The sequence below is a fragment of the Galendromus occidentalis genome, unplaced genomic scaffold (assembly GCF_000255335.2).
Source record: "Galendromus occidentalis unplaced genomic scaffold, Mocc_1.1 scf7180000076951, whole genome shotgun sequence".
In the NCBI taxonomy this organism is placed as follows: domain Eukaryota; kingdom Metazoa; phylum Arthropoda; class Arachnida; order Mesostigmata; family Phytoseiidae; genus Galendromus; species Galendromus occidentalis.
The window spans coordinates 414,140-439,148 of record NW_003804940.1 but is presented as its reverse complement, the minus strand read 5'-3'; the positions used below and the strand labels follow the sequence as shown (position 1 = coordinate 439,148).

General features: G+C 50.7%; 6 protein-coding genes across 6 annotated transcripts; 3 read left to right on the top strand and 3 right to left on the bottom strand.

Annotated features, from left to right (window-relative positions):
- Window positions 1–1,935: 1,935 nt before the first annotated feature.
- LOC100908585 (heat shock protein beta-6) lies at window positions 1,936–5,437 on the bottom strand. Its single transcript, XM_003740459.1, has 4 exons — window positions 5,375–5,437; window positions 3,348–3,530; window positions 2,605–2,751; window positions 1,936–2,360 (listed from the first exon to the last, which is right to left on the bottom strand). Exons 2-4 carry the CDS (start codon window positions 3,528–3,530, stop codon window positions 2,157–2,159), a joined length of 534 nt encoding a protein of 177 aa, XP_003740507.1. The 5' UTR covers window positions 5,375–5,437; the 3' UTR covers window positions 1,936–2,156.
- Window positions 5,438–5,783: 346 nt separating this feature from the next.
- LOC100908444 (uncharacterized) lies at window positions 5,784–7,993 on the bottom strand. The gene is made up of 10 exons (XM_003740458.2): window positions 7,855–7,993; window positions 7,625–7,769; window positions 7,423–7,524; window positions 7,258–7,323; window positions 7,097–7,168; window positions 6,839–6,925; window positions 6,351–6,755; window positions 6,174–6,260; window positions 6,021–6,063; window positions 5,784–5,924 (listed from the first exon to the last, which is right to left on the bottom strand). The coding sequence occupies exons 1-10, from the start codon at window positions 7,898–7,900 to the stop codon at window positions 5,862–5,864; spliced, it is 1,116 nt and encodes a 371-aa protein (XP_003740506.1). The 5' UTR covers window positions 7,901–7,993; the 3' UTR covers window positions 5,784–5,861.
- Window positions 7,994–8,031: 38 nt separating this feature from the next.
- On the top strand, window positions 8,032–9,999 carry LOC100908302 (uncharacterized). The gene is made up of 5 exons (XM_003740457.2): window positions 8,032–8,219; window positions 8,397–8,498; window positions 8,831–8,985; window positions 9,189–9,413; window positions 9,511–9,999. Exons 1-5 carry the CDS (start codon window positions 8,099–8,101, stop codon window positions 9,859–9,861), a joined length of 954 nt encoding a protein of 317 aa, XP_003740505.1. The 5' UTR covers window positions 8,032–8,098; the 3' UTR covers window positions 9,862–9,999.
- Window positions 10,000–11,086: 1,087 nt separating this feature from the next.
- On the top strand, window positions 11,087–11,789 carry LOC100908156 (COX assembly mitochondrial protein homolog). Its single transcript, XM_003740456.2, has 2 exons — window positions 11,087–11,395; window positions 11,510–11,789. Exons 1-2 carry the CDS (start codon window positions 11,231–11,233, stop codon window positions 11,738–11,740), a joined length of 396 nt encoding a protein of 131 aa, XP_003740504.1. The 5' UTR covers window positions 11,087–11,230; the 3' UTR covers window positions 11,741–11,789.
- A 270-nt stretch (window positions 11,790–12,059) lies between these two features.
- Window positions 12,060–14,171, bottom strand: Rpn11 (regulatory particle non-ATPase 11). The gene is made up of 5 exons (XM_018638408.1): window positions 14,034–14,171; window positions 13,456–13,645; window positions 13,091–13,337; window positions 12,684–12,906; window positions 12,060–12,436 (listed from the first exon to the last, which is right to left on the bottom strand). The coding sequence occupies exons 1-5, from the start codon at window positions 14,079–14,081 to the stop codon at window positions 12,209–12,211; spliced, it is 936 nt and encodes a 311-aa protein (XP_018493924.1). The 5' UTR covers window positions 14,082–14,171; the 3' UTR covers window positions 12,060–12,208.
- Window positions 14,172–16,215: 2,044 nt separating this feature from the next.
- Window positions 16,216–21,605, top strand: sws (patatin like phospholipase domain containing sws). The gene is made up of 8 exons (XM_018638393.2): window positions 16,216–16,400; window positions 16,548–16,759; window positions 16,938–17,134; window positions 17,246–17,587; window positions 18,419–18,728; window positions 18,829–19,115; window positions 19,203–20,770; window positions 20,923–21,605. Exons 1-8 carry the CDS (start codon window positions 16,375–16,377, stop codon window positions 21,392–21,394), a joined length of 3,414 nt encoding a protein of 1,137 aa, XP_018493909.1. The 5' UTR covers window positions 16,216–16,374; the 3' UTR covers window positions 21,395–21,605.
- The last annotated feature ends 3,404 nt before the right edge of the window (window positions 21,606–25,009 follow it).

Here is a 25,009-nt window from a genome sequence, read left to right as displayed (position 1 = left end):
AAAATTTACTAGAATGAATCGAGTCGGACGATCTCCTCAGCCTCCGAGAAGGTAGAGAAGGCGGAAAGTTCCGATGAATTTTACGCGAAATCGTTCCACTCCCAAAGGAGGCGGAATTATACATAAATTAACGCGTACCCAGCAGATCATCCGGCATCTCCGGGTCTTCGGTTGTTAGGCTCCCAACATGCTGAAAATCACAATCTGTATTCCGGTGTATCTGCGCGGAATCTAATCTAATCAACCTGAGTACACAGACATCATGTACAATACTTAGATAAGCTGTATGGGAGTAAAGTGAGTGAATGCCAGTTTGTTCAATTGAGTGACGCATTTACGCGAGTGAACGAGGAATTCCATCCATTCCCCAAGATCAAGCGGCCGGATCCGTGATCCGATTTCGACCGCCTCGGAATACCTGTAATCGAGCGCGTCGAGATAAATTCGCCGAGATACAATTGCGACCAATGTGGTTTTTATCCAGTGGAATAGCATGGTTGTTGACCCTGATATTCAAAATATATCAAGCTGTTCTTCTTGATCGAAGGGTGATCTGTTACCTTCACGTGGATAATATGTCGGATACCAACTTATTTTTAGATGAGGGTCAGTCTGACCATGCATTGCTCAACATTATTCTTGAACGGGAAGAATAAAGACACCAACGTGGATATATTCTAGAGCCTGTGTAGTCTTTTCCTATTTGAACCCGTCGCATGAATTATTGCGCCCAGATTCTCTCCGCGCTAAAAGGGGGCTCATCTTGAATGCTCGGCGATTGATACATTATACACGGCTTTGCATTTTCAGCGAGATGTTCGAAGATCGATGGTCTCCCATCGAGAGGGGACGCTTAAATTATCTGGAACCTTGGTTGATCAATGGAATCCGACAGATTTTCCCAAGTTCGCGGGATCTCAGCCCATCCGAACTGGTTTGTGAACTAAACTCATTCGTATTTTCGCGTAACAGCCGCACTTCATCTCACGCGAGGTTCCGTGCTCCGTCGGCTGGCATACCATGAAAATTTTTACTGAGTACGGGCACGGGGCTGTTCGACCCACGGCGAACCTACACGATTCTCGGCGATATCGAGCTCCATACTCAGAGCGATTCCGGAGGCCGACTGTGTTTTCTCGGAGCATCAGTATCCTTCGTCTACTCAGAACCGCGTCGCGCATATCCGAAGATCGGGGGGCGGCTGCGTTGGAGCAGGGAAAATAATTCAGGATCGACAGCCGGGCGCCCGACTGAAAACCCCACAGTGAACCTACTCTCGCTCAGTACTTTCGGATTTTCGAAATCCCTCCTCCATACAGACGGAGAAAACACGGCTTTCTCGAAACTTCCCACGAAACCTGTCGGAGCGTGCCAGGCGACGGAATCGAAGCGTGGCGGCACTACAGTAATCTCAGTCTCAAGAGAAATAAGCCGTGTCGATTGCTCTGCCGACTGAGTGCCTCGCCTGAGATGTATTCCCTTGCCGAGTTCTCCCTCGTCGGCTCTGACGTCATTCACGGTATCAGAGGCTCACTCCGCCGGAGCGGTTCACTCTCTTTCCCTTTGGTGTCGACGAGGGGCGGTATAGGCTGTCCGACAGACGCCTGAGATCATTGTCGACATCGCGACCACTGCTGACGCCGCGCGCCGCTGAAGTCTGGGTGGGAATTCCTCTCGAAACCTCCGATTCGGACCGATCCGGAAATCACACGTGCATACGAGGAAGGCTCTGTCTGAAACTGGGAGATTGACGAGCTATTGGAATGGAACCCAGTGATCTGAGCATGTATTTCATTTCCGTCCAGAGTTCTCGATTCCTTCGGAAATTCCTGCACAGATCTGCACGCCCAAGCGAGTCTCGAGAACTCCCCGACTCATTGTGAACCCGGCCAAAACGCTCGACTCGCGAGGAAATCTCGAAGAAATGGAAATCAGCACACAAGACAACTTTATTCATCCATTTTGTACATTATTGTGCCGCCCTGAACCCGTCATCGTTGCTCCTGCGAGTACTCCTAATGGATATTCAAAAACACTCGCCATAAGGGAGCAGGGCTCCCGAAGATTCAATGAACAGCACTCCTTTCGGGAGCCGCGCGGGCTCTCGATGATCGGTTTTCACGGGCAGGCGTACCACAAGGTCGTTGGCTCCACATTCAGCTCTGACGTATAGGCATACTGAGAGGTCCGCCGGGTCCGGGCTCGATCGCGGGTAGCGGGGCCTGGATCGTCAGGATTCCATCTTTGGACAAGTTCGACGTGATGTTCCCAGGATCCAATCCGCGTGGCAGCAAAAACTCCCGGTTGTACTCTCGATAAACCGATTTGTTCTCCGATTTCTCTTCGTGCTTCGCACTCACCTTTGAAGCAGTCTGTGATTATCATATCGGTCTCTCTCAAACTCCTCATCGCCGAAAGCGCGGATACTCCTCGAAAGCTGTAGGATTTCCCCGCCTTCGCGCCTGCGAATCATTCCGAGGAGCGGATGTCTGACGCTACTCGATCGAATCGACCACAATAATCGTTCAGGACAATCTCAGAGCCTACCTTTGAGTTAGTACTTACAAACACACGATACCGGTTAGTGCAATCTTCGTCACCAACCTGTATGCGATTATCCACGGTTTTAACTACAATCTCCTCGGGTGCATAGCGGGAAACATCAAAGCGGAGCTTGAGTTCTTTGCCCTGAGCTCCATCCTGGATCAAGGGCGATGCCATTCCACTCTCGGGGAAGAGCGAGCTCCCCGGCTGGAATTCCCGGGAAGAAATATTATCATGAAAGTCCTTCGATTTTGAGAAGTACTCCGACCGAGGACCCTCGCGCGGTCCTTGTCGGCTTGTATCAAAGAAATTTTCGATCATCGTATCACCCGCGAACCTGAGAGCGTTTCTCGCGTTGCTTCGCAACCGACACACTCAGAAGAAAACTAGCGCTTTGAATAGAGAATCTCGCTTACACGCCCTTGTCGCATTCGATCAGAATGCGTATCGCCTGCACGGTGCATTGATTGTTTCTGACTCTGTCTCTACGACCAGCAGATCGGCTTTCGTTACAAAATGACCATTGACCTTGTTTCAGCCAACCAGCCAGCCAGCCAGTCAGTCATTCACTCGCTGAGTTAGAGGCATGCATCGCTCGACGCTTGCCCACACTCTCAAGTAGCCGCTCGATACACCGAGAGCGTTGCGTGATTACAAAGCACAGCTTCGGTTAGAGAAATGATTTATGCGGTGAATTAAGACTCGTATGGCGGAAGGTCTTTCTCTCGACGGTGGAGCGAAAGATTCTCTCCGCAAGAACGATACAGCCTCGAATGTTTCTCGAACTCCTGGAAGGTACTAACCGTCCCGGGCTCGATCGCCTTGTTGAAGATATTCTTCTCGTGATCCAGCACTATGCTCCGGAACCTGGCCATTTCCTGTTCCATTTTGTTCATCTCGGCCTCGAATTTCTCTCGGATCGAAGAGAACTCGTTGTCTAAGATCGACATTTCGTTCTTCTGAATCGGCACCTCACGTTCCGACATCTGGAAGATTTGGCTGAGTAAGAAACCGTACTTGAAACTGGCTTGTCAAACAGGCGGCAGCGCGTGACGGCAAGGGCATCACGTCTGAATATGGCGGTAGCATCGCCAACGCCAGATTCGAATACGCAGGGGCTAGCTTCGCGTGTCGAACTATCGTCTTCGATATTCGACACGACGATACCCCAGACTGTCACTTAGATAGTGGCGTCGCGGCTCGAATTCATCGGGCGAGGATTTCGCTTCCCGTCTCTCGGAACTCGGAAGCTCCCTCCGAGGTGAAAAATTTCTCGATCCATCGGAAGATTTTTGTCGGCCGAGAGTGAACAGTCGATGGACACTCCGGAAGTCTCCGCCGAGCTATTTGGACTCATCGTTCCCTCCCGGATCGCGTCGAGAATTCCGAAGCGCTTTCCAGATCTTGTGACAACAGAACGATGGTCAAGGTGGAGACACCTGAAGGCCAAGGCAAAGCTCGGGCTTTCTCAAATGACGCCGCTCGACGAGGCGTAGCTACTCCGTTCGACATTTCGCGTGAGTGAAAGCCAAGAGCAGGTCGGCTGGCCGAGAGGGTCCTCATTGGTTTCCAGACACCGGGGTGTGCTCTCACTGCCGGAAAAAAACACAGTCTTCGAGCCTCTCACCCATTCTAATTTCGACGCAACTGTTGCGATTAATGAGTCATGATTGTGCCGGATGCCGGCCTTCAGAACGTGTACAGAGCGCATACCGGATAACCGCCTGTTTCATTCGTTTCGCTCGTACCTAATTTCGAAGCATTCATTTCGCGTGTACCTTTGTATCGTCCCGTGGCACTAAATCGACCTTCCACGCGCGAGCTCGAGCCGTAGCGATTTTCTCCCTCAGGAATATGCATCCACTTTCGATGGGAGTTTGGGAAACAACACAGGTGGTGACTATTTTTTATTCATCTCCGAACGATTAGGAAATCTGTGCTCTGAGCTATCTGCACAAAATGAGCAAACTGCGTCCCGCCAGAGCGGAGACAAGCGGGAGAATCGACGATGTCACTGAATATACGCCGAATCTCTCAGCGCAATGAATCACCACGAATGGTCGAATCATGGCTGAAGATCTCGCTATTGATGAGCAATCGCGGGTGCGTGCATGCTGCGATTACTATTTGACATCGGACACGCTCGTTGGCCATAACAGGGAGCGCTTTTCGCGCCAGGGCGATGCCGGAAAATACGTGCGATCCCTGCTTTCCCCGTGCCTCCTTCGAGCGAAGCTCCCTCGGTCCTCTACTGTACATAGATTAATCCACTCCCGAACTCTGGTACACGATGGGCATTTTGTGACTTCCCGCTACCGACCGACGCGCTTCCTCAAGCTGCGCCCCGCTTGTAAGAATAAGCAATCGGGCTCGAAAGGGAAATGGGTTTCAAGGCTGTCCCCCCCTCCCGGCGGAACTTAGCTCCTTCATCGCACTTGACCACTTTGACGTCATAGAGCAGTAGCGCGGCTCCAGTACTGCGACGCGAATATTCAACTTCCCTACACAGGGGTCACTCATCCTGGAAATGCATTACGTGCGAATCCGCCTTCATCCCGCACCCCGTCATTCTCACCATTGTTCTACAGCATTGGAGACAATCAAAGAATGGAGGACTCACTTTCCGATGTCCCAATGCCACGACTCACAAAAACATGTCACCGACCAGATTTTAAGCAGGATATATTAGCCTCTGCTCTATAGATGTTGTACTGGCGAAAACTGAAGTCGGAGTCCTACGGAATCGATGACGCGTCTCGGGATCCGCGCACCTCTCCTCTTAAGACGCGGCAGTCCAAGCAAAATCTCGTTGTTTGGCGTTTTTCTTTACCTTGCAACAATTCACAGTGGCGCGAAGTATCGACACTGGTCAAGCGCAGGCCTGATGCTGTCTCTAAGAGCTCGCAAGAGCACATGCTTTTCCATTCTCCAGCCGGCGAGGAGGAAGGCGAGGGTCTCCAGCGAGCATCGCCACGTTTGACCACCCGAGTTCCATTCGACTCATAGGCGCCGCCGACGACAGATCTAACGGACCTTTTTTCGATCGAGATCATGAAACCAATCGACAAAATCTTGGCCCGGCTCTTGGCGCGACGATCCATACGGACACTACACGATCCCAGGATATCGGAAAATTCGTAGAGGACTAGCTATAATTAGGTGATTCAGGATAGCGGGAAGCTTACCGAAGCTGAACCTATGCGGACTCATCGAGGTTCAGCTCCGAATAAGAACGAAAGCCTTTCCCTTCGGACGGAGGAGTTTATTTTCAAATCACTTAATGAAAAGCAGGAAAATTGGGGGCAAAGCCCCGGCCCTCAGCGGTCTGGATCGGGGAGCGGTACAACCGGAATGTCGAAAAGATGGTCGCTCGGGAAGCGCTGAAAAATATGGGATCATCTAGACCAAAGTCCGGAGAAGCGGATGAAGTATGACGCTCTTTATTTGACATATCATATTTTTTCTTTAAATGTTACCGATTGTCTGATGTAACGTCCTTTACGAGCGACAGAGGGCTGACTGTAAGAGAACGGGAACGAGGATGAGGCAAGAAAATCTCTCTCAGGCCTAATGTTTCATCAGAAGACGACACGAGTTAACGTACTGATTCAAATCTGCGAGCTTCGTACCTTGGCTTCACGGTAGAGGCCGCCGCTTCCCGCCCAGTTGCGGAGACGTCGGATTCCGTGCCCACGGCAGGTTGTGTTATCCGGATTCTGTGGAATCGATGGACGTTCAGGGAACTCTCGCTGAGACCTTCCTTCGCGAAGTCTCCCAGTGATAGTGAAGGGAAACGATTCACAAACCTTCTCATAATCGACGTTATGCGAGACTTTCCCTCAGAAGAGCTCGTTTCTGGCTGCGACTCGCCGGAGTCAGTCCCTTCCGAATCTTCCGAGCTCTCACGAATCGAATATATTTTCGAAGATCTGTGTTCTCTACTCGCTTCTTCACAATCTGGAGATCCGGGGGCTCGGGCGCGAGCAGGTGTCGCCCGCAGACGAACTTGAGTGACCTCGGCTTCTTCGTCAACTCCCCGCTTGCTCCTGTCATAGACGTGTGGGCTCGGCTTGAAGCTAGGCTCCGGAACACCTTCGGAGGCGATCATCCTCCCTCTGGAGCTTTGGCGCATCAGACGATGCGGGTTCGGGTTGCGCGGATTCTCTGGGCGATTGGAGACGGGTCGATCGAATGAAGTCTGTGTTTGCGACCTGTCCAACAAGAAATGCAGTTATTCTCCGGGAGCAGTCGTCCTGAATCAGCATTCTCGATATCCCAGAAGCGTCGGGCTCACCTCCTTCGAAAAGAGTCAAACTTGGGAGGATCCTCATCCGACTCGTCAACTGTACAGGCGCTTTCGACCGAGTCGTTCAATTGACGACTGAGCGCGGGGAAGGAGGGGGGGGAAATATTCAGAGCGTTAGGGCTCATTCCGATACGAGGGCAACCTAAGCCCGGCGCCCGCGGTCGAGGGGACAAAAGTGATACGAAATTGGATTTCTTTGGGTTTTCCCTCCACGTAATAAGCGCGAGAATCGTTGCCGCTGCATACCTGAACGTCGACGGGAGTTGTGAGCTTTCCGACAGCGCTGAATAGAAGGAGGCGGTACTTTCGCTGTTTTCACTGAAATTATCGAATTTTTATCGCTCGGTCCCCTTCTCGGATCAGTACCTCAAACATGAGTTTCCGGGCTCCGGGGACGATGAGCTTACCTGTCGCGATTAGAGGCTTCCGAGGGCAGCCATCGGTAGTGCTGACCTTGCATGACAACGCCTTGCCTGGAAAAGAATATCGTTTTCGAACTCAAACCTTCGATTGCATGACTATGGCCCTCGGGAGTGGGACACCGAGGACGAGGGGAGGGGGGGGGTCCTTACAACTGCGTTGAGAGTCGTTTCGTATCGATCAATTCTGAGCATCTCCATCGTCTTGAAAAACACTCAGCGTAGCACTCGGAGCAGAAGAGTTCGTTGTTGACCCTGGGGGGAATCGGAATTTTCCAAGCCACTCTCCGAACATCTGACGCCAGGAATAGACGCTTCCCTCCACCACATGCAATTTCCCGATCGGATCCCTTACTCGGTGAAGGTAGCGAGGTTTAAGAGTTTTCTGCAGCCTAAGCATTGGAAGCACTCCTTATGCAGGTGCCTGCCGCGAAGTCGAATTTCACTTCTGTATACCCTTGTGTTACATTTCTGGCAGATGTTGCTCTGCTCACTGCGATCTGCAAGTCAAAGAGTAGGATCCCTCACATGGTGGAATGCGATTCACGAACAAGCTGCAGTGGATTCATCAAAATACGTACGAACCTTCGTTCACCGATTCCCAGAATTTCAGAGTTTCCTTGACCGTCATCTCAGGAGCTCTGCTTAACTCAATCACAATATCAGTCGGTAATGGCACGATAGCACGTGCGTTTCGTGCAAAGTCATCGAGAGAACACGCGCCTCGTATGAACGACGCGACGCCGTGTCACGTTCCGAGGGACAAACGTCCACCTCGCCCGCCAGCGAGCGAGAAGAGCATCAATTGCAAGTTGGTCTCTTTTGCAACATGTCGGCCAACCAACTTAAGCCAGGAAACCGGGTCCTTGTCACCACTGATTCCTTGTGTCAATACGAAGGATTCTTCCGAGCGGTAAATCGGTCCAATGGAACCTTCACGCTTACCAAAGGTCAGACTTTTCGAAAACTTCACTCAATTCGGAAATGGCGATACCCGCACGTGCGACCATCGGCGTGCGGTTGAAGTGCAACGCGATGACTCGCGTCCTTGACTGGACGCATTCGGAGAAATGTTACAATTGCGAAGCATCTCAACTACTTATCGTGGATCTCCGCTCTGCTTTCAGTCCGATCGCTAGGATCCAAGGATGGGAGTTTCAGAGCTTCCAATAAGGTGTACGACTGCGTCGAGTTCGTAGCGGCCGAAGTGGTGAATTTCTTAGCGCTCGGTGAGTACGAAGTGAATATCTCAAGCATCCAGCTCAGAGCATCGAGCTCGAACCGTGGTACGATGTGTAATTCCCCGAGAAAAATCTCGGAATCGCGGGCCTGTCAATTTTTCACGTACTTCAGCTTCGCGATCGTCGAGTCGTTTTGATTTGATTTTCGAGGGCGAATTCGCCCGTATATGGCTTCTAATCGATGGGGGGTGGTCTGATCGAATCGATTATTATCCGAGTGTTGTGAACTCAAGATGAGAGTCTCAAGGTCGAGAGCGGAGCCGGAGAGCCGACGGTGTTTATTGTCCATAAGCCTCGATCATAGAAGGAAATATCTGCAGATGATGGGGAGGACGGTATGAGATCGGATCCCGCAATTGTGAGCGTCACTGGCGGATGGCCCTCCGACGGCTTCAACGGGAGACGACAGCCTTATCCCCATGTACGCCGAAGCAATTCCCATTACAATACTCCCTTCGCTCGATCCCGCTTCCAGGTGAGTTTTTGATTTTGAATTTCTTCACCTATTATTCCCCTCCGATTATTATCTTTCTTTTTATTCCACTTTGGTTCCGTTCTCCGATTCACCAGTCGCCACAAAACGAGATAGTCTCGTCCGCGGTCCGCTACTTTTGCGATCTTTGGCCGGAGACGGCCATGAGTCCAAACTTTGACGAGGTTTAATTTGTTGCTCCTCAGCGTGACTTCAAAAACGATAATTATCGCTCCGAGAACACTCACAACTCATTCAGGAGCGAGCGTTCCGCAGCTCCCCAACGGAACTTCAGGGCACCTCAAGGGAACAATTATTGGTCGCAGTTCACCTCACGCAGCCCGCTGCAACGCGAAGGCTCATTCCCGCAGAAATTCCCGGGTCAGAAGAAGCCGATCGGAGAGTACGATATCGACAAAGGACTCGAGGAGGTGAAGCCTTAAGACCGTCCGATTTCGCATTCCGAAGATTCCGAGCAGGGCAATCTCGTGCTAATTCCAAACTAATCCGTCTCGTTGACTTCTGCAGTTTTCTCGCTTGAAATTGGACGGAGAGGGAGAAACGCTAAAACAGGATAAAGGATACAATAAAGAGATCTCGTTCTTCGACACGTTGACCGTCGATGCGGGAGACCACTTGAAGCAGAGCGAGCCGCGGCAAGTTAGTCCACGCAAGGCCGCTCACATCGATCAGAATGTTGTGACGTTCGGCGAAGACACCGTTCGTTCGCTGAACTTCCTCCGCAAAACATCCTATAATCCAGCTCCTTTCCGTGTTGGTGGATACAACGGTGGACGTCATGCTTACGCCTCGGGAGGCTTTCAGCCCCAAAGGCGTTTCATGCAAAGTAGGGGAACCATGCGCGGGAATTATCTGTGATTCCTGCGGCATGTTAATAGTCGCCCAAGAGCAGCTGTCAAGTCGAGACAATGTAGTGGCTCCAGTTGACTTCAGTTGAGCTTCGTTAACGACTGGGTCTCTATTTTCTGCTAAATAAATATATATTATAAAGGGAAGGCGATAGCGAGTCCTTCCTTATTCCTTGCCATGTTATGATCTCCCGAGTAGACGCTGCAGCAGAGTGTCCGACCGCCACCTCTTTGTTAGGGCCCTGTATTGTTGATCGTGGGCAAACTGGAACTCGGCAACAGGTCGTTGCTGCCGGGTGTAGGCTCGGAGCGTCAAAGTCGTCTCGGGAATCGAGCATCCTCTCCACTCAACGTCGACGACAAGATCGGGAGTGACGAGCTCACACGCTGCTCTGATGTCCATAATGACCACTCCTGGTGGGAGATGCCCACGGACTCGTACCGCCATCCGAGTAAACGCTTCTAGCCCCAGCAGATGTTCATTGAAGGCGATCCTGGTCGATCGTACTTCACCACGTCAGCGACCGAGCAAAGACGCTCCTGTCGCAGAGACGAGAACCTCCCGGCTGTATGCTAGGGGTGAGAAAGCGCGCGGATGTCGGGGACGCGCCCTCGAGCCGTCCTCCGCTCTAAACGAGTCATGACTGGTATCTCTTTTCGAGAATTTCTTGTTGGCAGCTGTGACAACCAATAGGCTGCAAATGAAGGAATACGCTTGGTACGAATGGGCACGAATCGATTGGGCTAAGCGTCCTCTTGCGGTAGAGGCGATCCATGGTTCCCGAAGCCTGGTCCAATGGAAAACCGGGATGATTCATAAGTTTTCAGCGTGGTTTCGCTTGCCGTCAAAATATCGCGACTCGAGCGGCGAATTCGTATCGACTACAGGAATCCGGACATATTCCGGACGATGCTATAGAACAATCGAGAATGAAGCTATGCGTAGAGTCTCCGCATCTAAAAGGATGCAACGATTCTGAGTCCTCCTCGCATCCTCAGATACTAGCATTAGTCACTCCTTCTCATGAGAGCAAGCATACCGGCAAGAGACTCGCTTTCCGATTGGGAGCCACGGCCATCGGACAGCCTTGTATGTGGTATCAGAATTGCTTTCTGAAGGGGGTCGGGGAGCCGGTATTTCGCGGCGTCATGTCTGGAAATTCGCAGGTTCCGCCTCATCATTTTCCGCAGAGATCATTATAATCAGCTCTGGTGAAGATTCGTCTGCAAGCCGAGGTAAACACACGATGGAAGCAAGCAAAACGCCGACGACGGCCGACGACTAGCGCTCTGAGGTAAACAGAGGAGAGGTCGAAACAGATTTGGCATCTCGCGCATTTCGCAGAGACGAAGAACGCCCAGCCGCAACTCCTAATGGTATGACCTCCGACGAGGCTGAGAAACCGAGAGATGGCGGGAAAACAGTGTTGCCGGACTGGATGGCCGGTGGTCCGCATGGAGTTGGAGATCCGAACGATCGTCGGCTTCGCAATGTTGAGCGGAATGTCCTGATTCCGAAGATCGTCCGAGAACGAGCACAAAAGGTATCTATGCATTTGTGTCGCGGGGGTCTCGATCGAGCCGCATGAGGCATATCACGTTCTGGATGGGCGGAAAACGTCGCCTTGTCTTCTCCTCAGCGCTATTTTCTTTCGCAGGAGAAATGCAATGATCTTTTCATGAATTTCCTCGAGTGCAGTAAGCGGACTGGCTTCCTGGTGATCTTCAAATGTCGGAAGGAGAGGGATATCATGAACGAATGCTTAGGCAAATGGTTCCATGACGAAGACTTCAAGAACGAATGCAAAGAGCAGTATTTAGCTGAAAGGAAAGTTTACCGTGAAACCGGCATACCGAAGGCACAGCGAACGAAAGACCGTGTCGTTTAGGGATCTCAGAAGGAATAAAAACTTTGTTTCCACGATCGCTCGATCATGAGAGAAGTCCGAGAGCTCTTCCATCCGACAGAGGAATGCGATCTGCGCGGAACGAGAGTCCGTGCCCGAGCAGCTCAATCTCCTCATGGATTCTTCCGAAAAGATTGCATCGAGAGAATTCTCTCGACCAGAAGAAACTCAGACTGACCGCGAAATTTCGATTCTCGAGGGAGGAATCCCGTCGGCGAGGAGTTATTCATCCTCGCCGAAATCCGCCATCCGAGGGCATAGAGGAATCTCTGTTTCTTAAGCGGAGGACAAAGGATCTCTGCTGAACATAGACCTTTTTATTTCTCATCCGTTCTCGCCTGCAATCGTCACTGTATCGAATATAAGATTAGTATTTGTACAATTATCCCCGCTGTCAGCATCTCTCTCTCAAGGCGCAGTCCGACAACAGATTCCGAAATTTGTGCAGCATCACTTGAAGACCACCGTATCGAGCATAGCGCCTAGACACTGTACGATGTTCGAGGTCATGAGTACATTGACCTTCTCCTCTAGATGCCGTTTCGGATCTTGCTTGCCTACGTTCTTGATAGCAAGCTGTTCCGGGGTCATCTTGTCCTCATCTTCCAAAGCCTTATGGTAGGCTTTAGCGAGCTTCAGCATCTCGTCAACTGTTGCTTTGTTGTGCTCGCTGTGATCCTGAGAAGAAAATTCACTACGTTTGTCCAGAGTTCACTTCGGAATAAATCCGAGCGCGAGAGAGCGGGGAGAGCCGACCAACCGGCGGATGCGCGAATCTCGGGGATACACAAGCGAGCCTCTTCGTAACTCACAGGTGCAGTCGTTTCCGCGCGGCGGTATAACTTATCAGTCTATCAGACTCGTGGAAGACGGTTTGCCCCGCAAGAGGAGAGAACGCGCTGTCCCGACAGCCGAAGGAACTCACCTTGTAGTCGGAGAGGATCAGACCTTCCTCCCAGGACTTCTTGTTCAGGTTGAGAAGCATCTTCTGTTCGAGCTCGTTTTTCCGATAATTGATTGAGATCGAATAATAGTGACGATTCAAGCCGTGGATGAGAGCCTGGATCGATGGCTTGTTCAGATGACCGAGGTTCGAAGTCGTCTGCCGCGGTTCTTGGTTTAGCACCATCATGTTAGCTTGGATCAACCTGTAACCACGAATGTCTTAGTTGTCACTTGTTGCCGGCCTCTTATCTAATGGTTGTCCTCTCTGTTTCCGGGCATTTCTTCGAGGTGAACGATCTCTTACGTCATGAGACTCGTCCGTATACGTATCTATGGAAGGAGGGCGCCTAGAGCCACAATCAAGAACAACAACAAGGCGTCACTCACCGAAAGGCGTCGATGACAACCTTGCCCTTCACTGACTGGATGGGATCGATTACCACAGCGACCGCGCGGTCCGTAAGTTGCTCGAACGACTGTTGAGTGTTTATATCGACGCCGGAGAGCCAGCAACCAAACCCAGGATGCGAATGGTACCAGCCAACAACCATCTCTGGCCGTCCAGTCTGCTTCAGCATGTCCAACATTTTAGCTTGGAAAACCGGATCGACGGCTTCGACAGAAACGCCAGTTCCTGGAAATGATCGAAGAGAAGTCAGATCGCGCTTCCTCCGGAAATACTCCTTTCCCCCCGGGTAACCCGTCTCGGTCCTATCGAGCGAGATTCCAGCCTCCGTAGAACTCTAGCTCACCCGACTGAGGCATAGCGAACACGTCGTCCACTCGCACGGTGTAATCATCAACGAACTCTCCGAGCATCAGACCCATAACTTCCATGGGAACTCCAGCCCGTCCGTGCTTCAACATTTTCAATAAAGCCAGCGACGATATGTACACTTGTTCAGCGGTGTCGACGACCGGACCATCAGCGTTTGGCGGAGGCTGTAACGTAATAAGCAGTTCCTGATTCACTAGCCCACAGCAAAAGCGAAATATCTTGGAGCAGTTTCCTTAGATCTCCACCCGGCCGTTCCCCGACACTCTCGATTAAGCAACGGCGATGTCAGGAGAACTTCAAGGAATCGGCTTCTCCGGCATCGGCTAGCGAGTTCAAGCTTAATGGCCAGAACCTTCGTTCTTCGCTGAGTGAATTTAATTTTGGGAGACCGAAGGTCGTAGTTCCGCCAAGAATCGAGAATCTCGAGCAGTTGAGATGCTCGTTGAGATACCATTCAAGAATGTATGCTCAGATCGCCGGATTCGAATACTCGGAGCCGGATCTTCGAGGAGCTCTCGCGGGACGTGATTCTATTATCGTAAATCAGCTCACCTGGCCCAGTCCGGAGAGACTCCCACCGAATCTCAGGATTCTTTCCATTCCGTGTTTTCTCAAGGACTCCCGAAGGTATTCTCTGTAGAAAATTTGCGACTCTGTGTCTACAGTGAGTGATTCGGCAAAACCGACTTGCGGCTCCTAGCAGACCGCGGATCCAGATGTAAACAAACGACGAAATCGGCGAGTCGACCGTCGATCCTAGGAGAATTTCGCGGTTTCGGAGTCGCAGATTGCGCAGGTGTTGATTTCTGTGAGATGATCGATCGAATATTCAGTGAGAAGGAGCCAAGAGAGAGAATATACAAATTCCTAGAATGAGCCCGATTCGCAACGCGTGTCGATGTATCCGCTTCTCAGCTGACAGCCGTCGGAGAAGAGAGCTACTGCTGCTCACCGTATGACGGCAGCTGCTGCGTGCGTGAGGGAAGAGAAGGACAACACTGACGGTCCTGAGCGTCAACACGAAAAGCGATGCGTCGATTTTGACTGAGTAGTAGTGAGTGCGCTACCTCACGCTACGGAGTCTCTTAGCGAAGCTGGATCACGGCTGTGGAGCTGGTGTCAGTTTTCCTCTTTTTCCCTTCAACTCCTCCCCAGCCTTGATTTTGAGGGTGAGTCTCATTTCCGCGAAATAGATCGAAGAAGAACCACTGCGCGTGCACCGGGGCACCGGGGAGCGATCATATGTTTTTCGTGACTAGCTGCTCGTGTTCGAATTTCGCTCCCGAACTCCGCGCAGTGTGCGATCGTTCTCCGCCAACGTTGGCTCGAGACTCATCTAACCGCTAGCTGCGGCGTAAGACTCGCTAATCTGAGGGCGTAGCGTCGTGTCGACCCGAGTAGGAGCCTTCTTTGAGCCTGCCAGCGAACCGCGTGCTGCCTCGCATTGTTTGCCGATCTTCGACGATTCATAATCATCCTCGGTCGAACTACGAAAACGGCTTTCTGAGACCGTTTTGCCGACGGGATCTGACATAATCTTGCTTGCGTGATCTGAGCGGAGGACTGAAGAGTTCAATACTCTCTTTACTGTTAAATATGACGTAATCGATGGGAAACTCGTCTCTGCTCGGATGCTCCCTGTGGAGAACTGGCTCAGATAACTCCGAGTGGTGATGGCCCTTCCTCCCGTGACATCATAAGCACTTAATTCTCTGACGCCGACTGAGGTTTTCCCATCGCTGGTTTCTCAGAATTTTTCTACTCGCAGCGAGAATACCTACCTACGCGGTCGCGCAGTACTACCAGAAATTAATACGGAAGTCGGGTCGATTACGCGACGTCTGTCGTTACTGGCGTCGCGCCGAACTTTTCCGAAAATTTTCTGATTCAGCCAGCGGACTCGTTTTTGAAAACAGTCATATTTATATGGTAATCTAAAAGCTCCTCTCCTCACTAGCACATGTGGCCTGATTGAGATTGAATCATGAGTAAGAACCTACTGGTGAGCCGTGAGAACGGTGATGACGGTCAAGAGCGGAGCTCGGAAGAAGCGATAGGAGAGATACAAATCTCTCGCTATCATTCTCGAGCGGATATTCCTCGTTCGAGCGAATACATCGATTCCTAGAACGGAAGGAGTCAGTGCCAGTTTGCCAGTGTGAAGCATATCCGCGGGAATATCAGTGTGAGACGTTTCGTACCTGATGAGCACCACCGAATTCTATCTCTTCCTCAGTGAAAATCTAGATGAGCGATTTGAACCATCCGATCGCTTTGAAATCTATTCCGAGTATCGTGTGCGGCGAGGGGTTGAGGGCATATGAAAATCTAGCGGACAGGCAGTGGTTTTCGAGGCATTCGAGACGGGAGCGTCGAATCGCCCGAGTGATCCCGATCGCGTTGATATCCAGCGGACGGCATGACTCCGACGGCGAGTCGCCGTCTTCCGGCCCAATTTAATGCGAGTCGCTGGAAACCTATCAAAATTGAGGGGCCTCACCGTCACTTTCTGAGTCCGTCAGAATCAGCAGAAAGGAATCCTCCAACTCGATGCCTTCGACCCAGTCTGATGACTCTAGCTCTCGAGAGCTCGGGGCAACGATTCCTCGTCATAGCGGAACTTCGGTCGAACTCTTGCGCCCGTCCTCAGATCGGTCTCCATCGATGATTAATATTCCGTATTCGATCAATTACAGAAAATATGTCGTGGTTTAAGGAAGTCGACTGGTTGTGGGCGCCTTTTTTGCCGCATTCCTACGGCCTCTGGCTCGAGGACAACTCCCTGACGCTCTTCAAAATATTCCTCCTTGTTGTTGCTGTTGTCCTCGTCGCTGTTCTTGTTCAGAAGAAAATAGGCACCCAAGGTCTCAAGGTGGAGACGGTGGAAAAAATTATGGGCCTCAGGGGTCCTAGGTTCAGGTGAGCCCGAGTTTATATGAGGTTTTTTGAGCTCTCGTGATATGCCTCTTTGCAACCTCCCGAATCCAGAGCATGCCTCCATGAAGGCATGCTCGAGGAATGCTCCCCTCGATATGAAGGGTCTATCATCTTGCTGCCGCTTTTCAGGAAACGGGACAAAATGTTATTCTACACTAAACGAATGCTTCGGCACATGAACACCCTAGCAGCTCCTTATGGAAAGAGGGTGAAGAAGAGACAGATGGTTTTGAGATTGGCGAAGAAGATCATGTTCCCTAAGAGAGAGCTGCCGCAGCTTCAGGTCAAAGAGCCCTCTCAAGCCTTCCTTGAGGAAGATCTCTCAGAGCAGCGCGAAGACGGTGAGCCCTCCCTGATAAGCGTCCCTCGTTCTAATTGAAATCGCCCTTCAATCTTATCGCAATCCCTCATTGGTCGCCAGGATTACGAGGGCGGTAGATGCAATCTGACCGAAATATTTGGTCACCTGAGGCGAAGACGAAGACCGTCAGCTAGATGGACCGCCATTTCTTTCCGCAGGCAAATTACCGGAGGACGTTCTGTATCTCATCCGCTCGATCCGGATATTTGGCTTCCTTGAAAGACCTCTATTCTTGGATTTGTACAAGCACATCGAGAGTTACAATATCAAACAGGGGGATATGCTCTTCGACGTCGGCGACGAAGACGACTCGATCTACACCGTATACAGCGGATGCATCAGCGTTTTCATAAGAGTAAGATTCCGCAGCTACCGTTGTTCGGAAGAATTCCACTACGGCATGGATTTTCTCATCCAATCCAATCGAGCTGTCTTGCTTATATGTGTTCACTGAAATCATTCGCAGGAAGGGGAGGACGAGCTCGTTTTCAAGCAAGTTCGCGCGGGAGACAGCATCGCGAGTTTCCTCTCTTGTCTAATTGTGCTCACCAACAAGCAGAGCAGTTTCAAGACCGTTGCTGCAAGGGCCATGGAGGATTCGAAGGTGTTGCGCCTGAGATACACTGAATTCAGTGACCTAATCAAGCGCCACCCGGATTCCATGGTTCGGCTCGTGCAGGTTGTGATGATTCGTTTGCAGAGAGTAAATTTCAGCGCGCTCCACGACTATCTCGGCCTCACCACTCAGATGATGAGGCCGCGAGACCGGAGCAGGAGTTTCATTCACCACAGAGGGAGCCCAATAAAGGTAAATACCCACCAGACTCGATAGGTGTATAGCTGCAACCTGCAACGACGCCGCTCGCGCGGGAGGCGTTCTGGCTTCGATCCCTGCTGCCGGAAAAATATTCCTTTCGGGAGCACAGATACTAGGCCTTGGTCCTCCTTGGTAAATTTGCTCTATGGATCCGTCCTCGGAAGCAATGTGAATAACAGTACCCGGGACATTAAATCTTGGCTGTGTGGTCAAGCGCGAAGAAGTTTTAGACTCGATAGGGCTTCAACTCGAGTCCGCAGTGCTTCGAGACGTAGAAGTCCTCGGATCCAAAATCGATTCGGATCGTCGGGTCAAGAGCCCGGAAATCGGAGCGGGAGAACTGAATTCCCCCCTGGAGAAAGAAAAAAGAAAAGAATGAGAGAAGTCACTCGATCGATAGCAAAATGAGCACCCGACTGAATCTAGCTTTTCTGTTTAGCAGCCCGCGATATCCCGCAAAACATCTGTACAGACGCCGTCGCAGCCGCATACCCCAATTCATGGCGAGAGTGAGCATTCAGAAATTTCTGGACCGATAGCCTTCGATATTTCGACAGAAGCTATTTCTCCGCATGAGCACGTGGGCATTCTAAGAAAGACGAGTAATATCATGCAGAGGCTGGCCAGCACCGGTAAGCTTCCAACGGTTGGGTGATGGTTGTGGCTCCATTGCGTATAATACATTAATTAATCGGTGTGGGTACATGCGGCATGACTGGAGAGGAGAGCTGGAGTCGAGTGTGAACAATGAGAGGTTCCTTTATGCATGTTCATATAGTAACCCCGGTGGTAGTTTAGTAACCCTGGTGCTGTATTTCCTTTCCCCAACTGTCGTACGAAGGCATTGAAGTGGTTCGAGGTCAAGCTAACAGAGTATCGCCAGCTAAAGCCCACCCCGACACCTCCAAAGGTCGCAGAGCATCAGTGGTTGGATTGTCCGAGCCGACCAAGTCGGAACCGGCGGAGCAGGATTGTCTCCGACAAGCAGCACAAGCTTTCATGCGTCACCTGAGGTTGTCTTCAGAGGAACTCATACTCGACAAACTGACTCTCCGAGAATATAAAATAGGGGAGAATCTCACGACCCAGAACGACACCGATCACATAAACCACCTCTACTACATCATTCAGGGTGAGTTAGTCTGTCGATCGATTGTGCCGAATCTGCTGGAACGAGATCTTCACAAGATTCGAGCTGTGACCGGAGCTCATCGATGGACCGCTGTTTTCAGGTGTGGTCGAGGTCCGACAAAGCACCTCGCACAAAGGGAAGGAACCGGATGAGATGTACTATTCTCATCCTGGAGATATCGTCGGGATCTTCGAGACACTGACCTCGGAGGTTCCTTTCGTCACTCGTGTGGCTAAGACACGGGTCAGGGTGGCCGCAATTCCCGCATCCACAGTCTATTCACTTCTCGTCGATAACCCCGACGCTGTCCTCCATCTGGCCGCAGGTCTGATCGACAAGCTGTCTCCCTTCCTTCGCCAGATCGATTTCGCCATGGATTGGGTTCAGGTGCGTCGTAGCGAGGGCCGCCATTCAGAAACTCCTATTAAAATTACCTATATCGGAAAGGCTAACATTTTCTCTCTCTATCCCTAGATCGACAGCGGAAGAGTTGTATACCGGCAGAATGACGAGTCCGACGCAATGTACATAATTCTCAGCGGTCGTTTGCGATCGGTGGTGACCAGTTCCGATGGCAAGAAACGGATGGTCGGTGAATACGGTCGTGGAGATCTCGTAGGTCTCGTCGAAGTGCTGACAGAAGCTCCGCGCGCTACGACAATGATGGCAGTGAGAGACACGGAGTTGGCGAAATTTCCTGTCGGTCTATTGAATGTTATCAAAATTAAGCATCCCGTGGTGGTGACTCGACTCATACAGCTCCTGGGTCAAAGAATCCTGGGCAGTATGCGGGATACGGTGACGCCTACACAGGATGTCGTGCCCCACCGGAAATCTCAATCCAACTTCACCACGATCGCGTTACTGCCGGTCACGGACGACGTGCCCTTGCACGCTTTCGCCATGGAGCTCAACTATGCCATACAAGGTCTTTCTCTACGTTTGACGTCGGATTACGTTAAGAAGGAACTCGGACCGAACGCTCTCGACAAAAGCAATGAATACAGGTTGTGCTCCTGGCTCGGCCAGCTCGAAGACCGCCACAAAATTCTCCTCTATCAATGCGACAGGGATTTTACGTCGTGGACACAGCAATGTATCCGTCAGGCGGACTGCATCCTGATCGTCGCCGTGGCCGAAAACGGGCCTGAGGTGGGCCAATTGGAGAAGCAGGCCGAGTCGATCGCAAAACGAACCCAGAAGGAACTCGTCCTCCTGCATCGCGAAGGAGGTCCCCCGCCCCAGAACACCGTCGAGTGGTTGAATATCCGATCTTGGTGTTCCTCGCATCATCACCTGCGCTGCTCCAAGCGTATCTTCACGAAACGCAGCAAGCTGCAGGAGATCTACCGGAAACTTGAGAGCACTCCGTGCAATATCCACTCGGATTTCTCGAGACTCGCCAGGTTCCTCACCGGAACTTCAATAGGGCTTGTACTCGGGGGCGGAGGCGCTCGTGGTTGTTCCCACGTGGGAATGATCAAGGCGATTACGGAAGCTGGCATACCCATCGATATGGTTGGCGGCGTTTCGATTGGCGCTTTCATGAGCGCCTTGTGGGCTCAGGAGCTGGACATGACTTCATTCACCCAGAAAGCTCGTGACTGGGCGTACCAGACCGTTTCTCCGTGGCAACAGGTTTTCGATATCACTTATCCAATTACCGCGTGGTTCACCGGTAAAGCGTTCAATAGTGGGATCCATGGCAAATTCGGTGACAAATCAATCGAAGACCTTTGGCTTCCATACTTCGCCGTGACAACGGACATAACGAACAGCTGTCCGAAAGTCCACCGCCACGGCTCCCTGTGGAGCTACGTGCGTTCATCGATGTCGCTGGCCGGCATCCTGCCACCTCTCTGCGACCCAATCGACGGGCACCTGTTGCTCGACGGAGGCTACGTGAACAATTTGCCGGCTGACGTCATGTACCGGGAAATGGGTGCGGAAACCATCATCGCTGTCGATGTGGGCAGTCAAGACGAAACGGACCTGACCAATTACGGGGACACACTCAGCGGCTGGTGGCTCCTCTTCAAGAGGTGAGTGATTTTCTGAATTCTCGGAAATGTACATCTCCATCTCAGTGCCCCCGGACCGCCATTCCGCTTTTGCCCCTACATCTTGACCTAATGGATTCGAGGGGATTTCAAAGCATAAGGTGGGGAATTGATTGAGTCTTCGATTTTTTTAGATGGAGTCCCGTGAACATTGGCGATCCCGTGAAAATTCCGAATTCGGCCGAAATCCAATCGAGGCTCGCATATGTCTCGTGCGTTCGCCAACTGGAAGAGGTCAAAAACAGTGACTACTGCACCTACGTCAGACCTCCGATCGATCGCTATAAAACGCTTCAATTCAACTGTTTCAACGAAATCATGGATGTGGGCTATCAACACGGGAAGACTCTCTTCGCCGGGATGAAAGCCGTTCAGCAAGACCAAAACATCAAGCTCCTATTGAGTATTGGAAAGGATCCAGCCTCACCAGAACCACAATCTCCTACTGGGTCCATTCCCCCGCCGACGAAACCAACGACGTTCACGGATTTGGCTGAAATTGTTTGCAAGGTCAAGAAGCCCATCAGAGACCCGACGGAGAGCTTCGACGACGAGCTGTCGGAGAATTTCGTAGACGAGACCGATTTCAGTCAGGAGGAAATGTGATGGTGGGATGAGGTCTGAGTGCGGTCAGAGCCTGCTGTATGAAGTCTCAATCACGATGGGGTCACGAGTTACGAGGCTCGAATGTAGGGAACCCCAATCACCCATTGCCACTCAGACATCTCCCCACTCTGAGCTCAGAGATGGCTTTCTCGTCAAGGAGCTATCACCGACACACAGTACCAGAGTTAACTACCAAAGAGAGCAACTTTCGATTGTTGGCGAAAAAGTTTGATGCCTGTAATTTATAGTAATTTTTAAGATGTATTTGCCCATACTTGGAACATACGGGAAACGGGAACGACAATGATGGTGGTCTTCTCCGACCTGTCGATGAAACTGTGTTATATCTTGTTCTGTTTACCCCGATCGTGAGCTGTATCGGACGACGAGAGATTTCCCGGAAAAGAGAGCCGACACCTTGATTCTTTCTGAATATCCTTTCAAATCCGTCCCACCAGCTCGGATTGAATTATGAATAAAGGAGCCGAGAGCTGAAAGTTAACCTCCGTTTTATCGCTTCACCCTATGAGAGCATTCCGAGGAAATGAGATACCCCCTGGTTATTAGAGGCGAGACAACCGCCCTCACCGGAACCGACTATATTCCACAAAAAGGGGGTGGATTTCGGATGAATCGAGCCGTTGCCGCATCGGAGTAAAATCAAAATCAGATCCGGTCATGCTTACAAAGGACTGCATATGCGGCACATGCAGTGAGGCATAGCGAGGCTCGTGACGAGCAACGTGACATCTGCTTCAGTGCACAGCAGGCTTGCACGTGAACGTTCTGTTTCTGCTCCAACGGTCGAGAGGCGAGTGCTTAAGTCAAGTTCTAATCGACCGTTGAGACAGAAAGTCAATCCATTCCATACTCAAACAAGGGAACTCAGAACATCCGGCAAGAATTCAATCCCTCATATCGACGCAACCATATAGAACTCTGATAGTTTCGAGAGGGGCTACTGTCACGCTACCCTCCGGAGCTACGCTCGGTCGTCGATTCCGATGGCCAGAGTTCTCCCGCTTTTGAGCGATCTCTCCGAGGGTCTCCTTCCGCAGGACGTGCGCTATCCGCTGAGACCCATGAGCCATTGACGGCATCAGCGATTACGTCGGCTTGTGGATGATTTCCCTGTAAGGTGTATATTATTTTCCTGTACGGGAAGGTGTAGTGAGATACTCAGGATTTCAGAGGGAAATCCTCATAGGGGGTCGTTTCGAGCAGGAAATAAGATTTTGTCACCGGATCGAACCGGTAAGGCTTAGCGAACCAGTATGCAAACCCGATCCGGTGGAGATTCGAACAGAGACTCGCCTTCCTCCCCACCATCCTCGTCAGCCCTCCACTCGACAAACCGATCGATTCTGTAATGACATTCCTATCAATCAGACCACGGAAGTCGCCTTGCAGGATCGAAAAACGCGTAGCCCAGATAATGAAGATGATCTCTCACTGTCATCTCTGCCGAACAGGATGCTCGCTCGCGCAAGGAATTAGCGGAATACCCCATCACCAGAGCTGGAGCAAAACTGCATTTGCAGCGGATAAAACGCCCTGGAGCTTCCTCGACCCGATGTGACGCCCTACTATAAAGTAAGCGTACTTCGCAGATGACTTCTCTCGACTGCTGGGAGCCGAAAGCTTAGTTTTTGAGGATTCTAAATACGTTGATGATAGAAACACATTTGTGTTCCCCGACCCATATGGCTCCTGGATAAACCAGTCTTGGGAAAATGCGAGAAATAGTGACACCTACACACGATGTCATGTCCCATCGGGATTCGCATCCCGAGATCGTCAAAATCGCACCACTGCTGGCCGCGGAAAACCTAGTCCGCCTCCGCCGAAACGGCCATGATGGTGGTTCCCCATCCAACGTCAGAATATGTCAAGTAAGGATTCAGCTAGAGTGCCGACAGAAGCGATGAAAGGCTGTGTTCCTCGCTCGGCTACTACGAGAACCGCAAGAAACTGTCCTCTATCGATGCGACAGCGATCTAATTGTGAGGTCGGCGACGTTGACACAAAAAGGTATCCGTCAGGCCTACAAGAGGAACTCGTCCCCCTGTGCCACGAAGGGATCTTCTGGGCGTCCGCTCCAGAATCACTCTCCGTTTCTTACTGCACTCGTCGTCGTGAGGGTCGCGGGTCTCCAACGACCATCATTGAGAAGGAAGATTATAAGGAGCGTGTCAGACTCGTCCTGATGGTTTCCTCGGTATGAGACTGTTTCGCTGACGAAACGGGACGGGACCAAAACCACCGGAATAGTTTATCCAATTTGTGGCCGATGCCTCTCGACAAAGGAAATGCGTTTGACGTACCCAATCGGCTGCGAAATCAATTTGGTGAAAGAGAGTAGACAACTCAACGACTAGAGGTGCAGATGCAGGTTAGCTTTGGGATTATCGACCTAGGGTGAACCGACTGATTATGCGAGAACCATCTCTCTGGAGCGTGAATATTTGACAAAATTACCAAATTACAAAACTACTTTCTCCGAATTTTGCTCTATAATTGTGATCATTTTGTATCGGAAGAAGTCAGTGTTGAAGGTCAAGATTCGTAGCTCTGATCAAGAGTAGAAGAGCAGCCCGTTCAGGAATACACAGAGATGCAATCTCACGAGAGGGAGATACCACAGTGAATTTAATCGGAATCTTAGGTCTTTTATACCTAGGCAGGAGTCTAAGCTCCTCCTTACATGTCCTGATCCGTACATACATAATATACATAGGATAAGGCTACCTTGGTCTATCATCATAAGTAGCGTCCTAGAATTCTATTGGGTGTACCTAGCATGTGGGGTGCTAGCCCAATTTCGTACTACCTCAAGGGTATCATGCTGGAGTCGTAACTTGGGGGTATATTCCCGGTGACTCACGTATTGACGTGGAAACGTCTTTGTCGCAGGCTTTGCTGACCAATTCGATGTACTTCGTCCTCCAAGCATCGAAATCTTGTCCGCTTTTGGAGCCTTACAATTCAGAAACTGCGGAGTTTTGGATTATCCGACTTGCATCACTGGGTTGTTTTACGGCAAAGTCTACAGGTGCAATCGTTCGCGTGGCAGATCTATCAATCGATTTGTACAGTTGATTCCTCACATACCCCTGGATTCGGCACGAAAGCGTAAAAATGAGCGCGAATTATGACATAGTCCGTCAGCCTTTCTAAGTAAGGGAATTCTATAAGGCGACAGAAGGCAGCAGACATATGAGAGCGAGAACCTAAGGGCTCCTGATTATTCGATGAAAACTGCCGAAATCGAGATCGAGTTGGGCTTCGATCATGATTATGATTTGCTGAGATGAACAACGAAGGTTTCCAAGACTTCTGACTTGATTGATTGATTGATTGATTGATTGATTGATTGATTGATTGATTGATTGATTGATTGATTGATTGATTGATTGATTGATTGATTGATTGATTGATTGATTGATTGATTGATTGATTGATTGATTGATTGATTGATTGATTGATTGATTGATTGACTTGATTGATTGATTGATTGATTGATTGATTGATTGATTGATTGATTGATTGATTGATTGATTGATTGATTGATTGATTGATTGATTGATTGATTGATTGATTGATTTGATTGATTGA

Excerpts from the sequence above, each read along its gene's own strand:
- LOC100908585 (XM_003740459.1), bottom strand. The coding sequence starts at position 3,530 with ATGTCGGAACGTGAGGTGCCGATTCAGAAGAACGAAATGTCGATCTTA. Across the intron at positions 2,752-3,347 it reads AGGCGATCGAGCCCGGGACG|CCGGGGAGCTCGCTCTTCCC; the intron begins GTTAGTACCTTC and ends CGGGAATTCCAG. Across the intron at positions 2,361-2,604 it reads CCGTGGATAATCGCATACAG|GTGAGTGCGAAGCACGAAGA; the intron begins GTTGGTGACGAA and ends ACTGCTTCAAAG.
- LOC100908444 (XM_003740458.2), bottom strand. The coding sequence starts at position 7,900 with ATGACGGTCAAGGAAACTCTGAAATTCTGGGAATCGGTGAACGAAG. Across the intron at positions 7,169-7,257 it reads GAAGCCTCTAATCGCGACAG|TGAAAACAGCGAAAGTACCG; the intron begins GTAAGCTCATCG and ends CGATAATTTCAG. Across the intron at positions 5,925-6,020 it reads GACGTTACATCAGACAATCG|CGCTTCCCGAGCGACCATCT; the intron begins GTAACATTTAAA and ends CATATTTTTCAG.
- LOC100908302 (XM_003740457.2), top strand. The coding sequence starts at position 8,099 with ATGTCGGCCAACCAACTTAAGCCAGGAAACCGGGTCCTTGTCACCACT. Across the intron at positions 8,220-8,396 it reads AACCTTCACGCTTACCAAAG|TCCGATCGCTAGGATCCAAG; the intron begins GTCAGACTTTTC and ends CTCTGCTTTCAG. Across the intron at positions 8,499-8,830 it reads GGTGAATTTCTTAGCGCTCG|ATGATGGGGAGGACGGTATG; the intron begins GTGAGTACGAAG and ends AAATATCTGCAG.
- LOC100908156 (XM_003740456.2), top strand. The coding sequence starts at position 11,231 with ATGACCTCCGACGAGGCTGAGAAACCGAGAGATGGCGGGAAAACAGTG. Across the intron at positions 11,396-11,509 it reads TCCGAGAACGAGCACAAAAG|GAGAAATGCAATGATCTTTT; the intron begins GTATCTATGCAT and ends TTTCTTTCGCAG.
- Rpn11 (XM_018638408.1), bottom strand. The coding sequence starts at position 14,081 with ATGGAAAGAATCCTGAGATTCGGTGGGAGTCTCTCCGGACTGGGCCAG. Across the intron at positions 13,646-14,033 it reads GTCTCTCCGGACTGGGCCAG|CCTCCGCCAAACGCTGATGG; the intron begins GTGAGCTGATTT and ends ATTACGTTACAG. Across the intron at positions 13,338-13,455 it reads GTTCGCTATGCCTCAGTCGG|GAACTGGCGTTTCTGTCGAA; the intron begins GTGAGCTAGAGT and ends GATCATTTCCAG.
- sws (XM_018638393.2), top strand. The coding sequence starts at position 16,375 with ATGGGCCTCAGGGGTCCTAGGTTCAG. Across the intron at positions 16,760-16,937 it reads CTCAGAGCAGCGCGAAGACG|GCAAATTACCGGAGGACGTT; the intron begins GTGAGCCCTCCC and ends TTCTTTCCGCAG. Across the intron at positions 17,135-17,245 it reads GCATCAGCGTTTTCATAAGA|GAAGGGGAGGACGAGCTCGT; the intron begins GTAAGATTCCGC and ends AATCATTCGCAG.